The 3,089-nt window shown below is 67.4% G+C and overlaps 1 protein-coding gene across 1 annotated transcript in view; it reads left to right on the forward strand.

The window, feature by feature from the left end:
• TraAM80_02038 (dispersed gene family protein 1 (DGF-1)) overlaps positions 1-3,089 on the forward strand; it is a gene marked incomplete at both ends in the record, with an annotated part of 5,244 nt that overhangs the window by 1,993 nt on the left and 162 nt on the right. Inside the window, one exon of the mRNA XM_029379058.1 lies at positions 1-3,089. This exon is cut by the window's left edge and continues 1,993 nt beyond it; it is cut by the window's right edge and continues 162 nt beyond it. Within this exon, the coding sequence (XP_029241114.1) occupies positions 1-3,089 (3,089 nt within the window).

The raw sequence follows: 3,089 nt of genomic DNA on the forward strand, positions 1-3,089 counted from the left end.
CCGCGGTGGTGCTCAGTGACAATACGTTTCGGTCCGTGGTGGGACTTTCAAGCGTCATCTGCGCTGTCGACTCTGCGCTGCGGGTGTCGTGGGACTCCCTGTTCGCGGTGATGCGCAACACGTTTGTTGTGGAAGGCAGCCAAAGTGTGATAATACAGCTTGAGGGCTCGCGGTCATCCCCGTCGCTGGAAGCAATGAACAACTCGGCCGTGGTGGTCCAGGGCAACGTTGTGTCGAAGCCGGTAGCGTACATTGTCCACTTGGAGCAGGCGCTGCGTGTGGAGTCCCTGTCGGCTGTCGTGTTTCAGGGCAACCTCATGCAGGTATCTGCGGCTGCGTTGTACGCGGCTTCTTCCTTCTATGTGTATTACAACTCCTGGGTGCAGGTGAGCGGCAACCTCTGCCGCGGGTCCCCCGAGCGTGCTTTCGTCCTCGTGATGCGATCGCTGAGTCTCCGCAGGTCGGTGCTGTCGGTGTCTGGCAACGAGTTCACTTCCGACAATGAGACACTGACGGCGCTGCGGATAGGCAGAGAGTCCAGCGATCTCACACACGGAGCGGTTGTGGCTGTCTGCAACGTTGTGAGCGGCGGAGGGAAGGCGAGCTACATGATCCCGCCGGAGTACAACCCCACGATCCGGAGCTGCAGCGACCCGTGCACCCTCGCGGCATCGTGCTTCCCCGCCTATACGACGACGGCCACCGTGGATGACGGCTGCGCCTGCACGTGCGCGGAGGGCGGTCACGGCGAGCACTGCCTGCCCGTCGAAGTCCCCAAAAGCCATGGCGGTGACGCTGGCTCGTGCGTGCGGGACGTGAGAGTGATTGAGGAGGTGAACACCGGGTTTGGGGTGTCAGCGGTGTGCTACGTTGGCGTGACCTTCGCCGCGGACGTCGTGGTGGACGTGGCCGTGATGTCTGGGAACGCGCGCAACGTGACGTTGACGAACTGCACGTTTGAGGGTGGGGCGAGCCTTTACGTTGTCGGGTGGACGTTCGACCCGCCTGCTGAGCTGCGGGTGGATGTGTTGCTCAGAGGGCTGAATGTGCGCTCCGGCAGCGGCGTGCTGGTGGCGAACCGATACCCGCCGGGCTCGCGCGTGACGGTGGTGGACTCGACGCTGATTGCGGAGACGCGTGTTGCATACCGCAGCGCCTACGACCTTGGAGGCGCGTCGGGGTGCCTCGTGCTGTACGGCGTGAACCTGACGGGGGGCGTGCTGACCGTCGCGCGCACGCAGGTGGTGGCGGTGTTTAGCGACGCCGTTGGCGTGCTGGCGGTCGGCGGCGTGGCGCTGTCGTCGCGCGGGGCGCTGTACCTGGACCGGCTCTCAGTGCAGACCGCGCTGGGGCTGGGCGTGTCGGTGGAGGGCGGTGTGACGGTCGTCGCCGGCTCCGTGCTCGCCTTTGTGGACAACGACTTCCTGCTCTGCAGGCACGCGGTGTCGGTGCGTGGGGACGTGAGCGTGTCGGGCTCCGCGCTGGAGTTTGTGCGGAGCGACTTTGCGTCGACGCAGAGCTACGCGGTGCTGTTTTCTTCGGCGGTGAGCCTGAGCGGCGGGGCGATGCTGCTGGTGAAGGAGAATATGCACGACAGCGTCTCGAAGGAGATGCTTTACGCCACTGGCGCCGTGACTGCGATCGGGAGTGCGCTGAGCTTCGTGCGCAACCAGGGACTCTTCGTGCGGATGCTGTCGGTGAGTGTCTCGCTCGCTGCGGAGGCGCATTTGCGGGTGGCGTGCAACCGCGCGGATGGGCGTGTCCTGTCGACGGCGGACGAGTACGCCGCCGCGGGCTTTGGCGAGGCGGGGAGCATTGACGTTGTTGGGTGTGGCACTTGCGACAAGGACACGTACTGCTACGCGCCCGGGACGGCGTCTGCGAGCGAGCAGGGCGGCGTGTGCGTGTGTGCGTGCAGCAGCGGCAGCGGCGGCGGCGGGCACGGCGAGGCATGCCTGCCTGTGGGGGAGCCCGCGCTGCCGCCCGCTGGTGGCACCGCGTCGGGTGTGTTTCTCCTCGAGGGCGTGACGGTGGGGTCGGTGTTCGTTGTGCCGAACGGCGCGCACGAGGTGACGCTGCGCCACGTGGTGCTGGACGGCGTGAGCCCGGTGATCTACGTGCCGTGGATGGCGAGAGACGGCGTGCGGATCGTTATTCAGGACGTGTCGCTGCGGAACGGCGCCGTGCTGTACGTGATGGGCGGCGGGGGGCTGCGCGGTGCGGGGGTGGCGGAGGGCGACGAGGGGCGGTCGGTGGAGTTGTCGGTGTGCGGCGTGGAGGCAATGAACAGCGCGATTGTGCTGAAGGGCGCCTTCCCTGTGGGTTCCGCGCTGACCATCACCGACTCCGTGCTGGTGAGCGTGAAGCCGACACCGCTTGTGTATCTCCCAGGCTCGGGGTCCTCGCTGTACGCCCCGGTGCTGGTGCTGTCGGACCTGCGGCTGGTGAATTCCACGCTGGTTGTGTCCGGCGTGGCACTCGTGAGCGTGCTGACTGGTGGGCGGACGGTGGTAGTGGACGGGGCCGTGCTGGGGCTCGTCGGCAGCGGGGTCGCGCTGGACGCGGTTGTGTTTGGGGGCGAGTGCGCGTTGTACGCGAGTGCGCGCGTGGAGGCGGTGGGGGGCGCGGTGCTGCGCGTGTCGGGGAGCCGGGTGTACGCCGCGCGCGGGTTGGTGTTCGGCAACGGGGTGGCGGCTAACGCGTCTGCCGTCGTCGTGAACGGCAACACCGGTGCGTTGAGCGACGGCGCGCTGCTGGTGCTGCAGGTGTCGGCGTCGTTTGTGTCCGGGTCGTGGCTGTCGGTGCGCGGCAACGTTGTCGTCGGGGCGCTGCTGTCTGCGCCGTCCCATCCGCGCGGCGCGGAGCTCACGCAAAGCACCCTCGCGCTGCACGGGAACGCCGGCAGCGGCCGCTTCGTGATGGACGGCACCGTTGCGCGGGGGAGCGACGGCCGAAGGTTTGTCGTGGGGTGCCTGACGTTCAACGGGCGGGCCCTGCTGCCGATGAACTACCGGTCGGCCGGCATCGTTGGGGACTTCCGCTCCGTGGCGTGCGACGTGTGCGACGCTGACGTGGACTGCTTTGCTGGC

Source organism: Trypanosoma rangeli, assembly GCF_003719475.1.
Source record: "Trypanosoma rangeli strain AM80 chromosome Unknown Tra_15.4_contig_00044, whole genome shotgun sequence".
NCBI lineage: Eukaryota > Euglenozoa > Kinetoplastea > Trypanosomatida > Trypanosomatidae > Trypanosoma > Trypanosoma rangeli.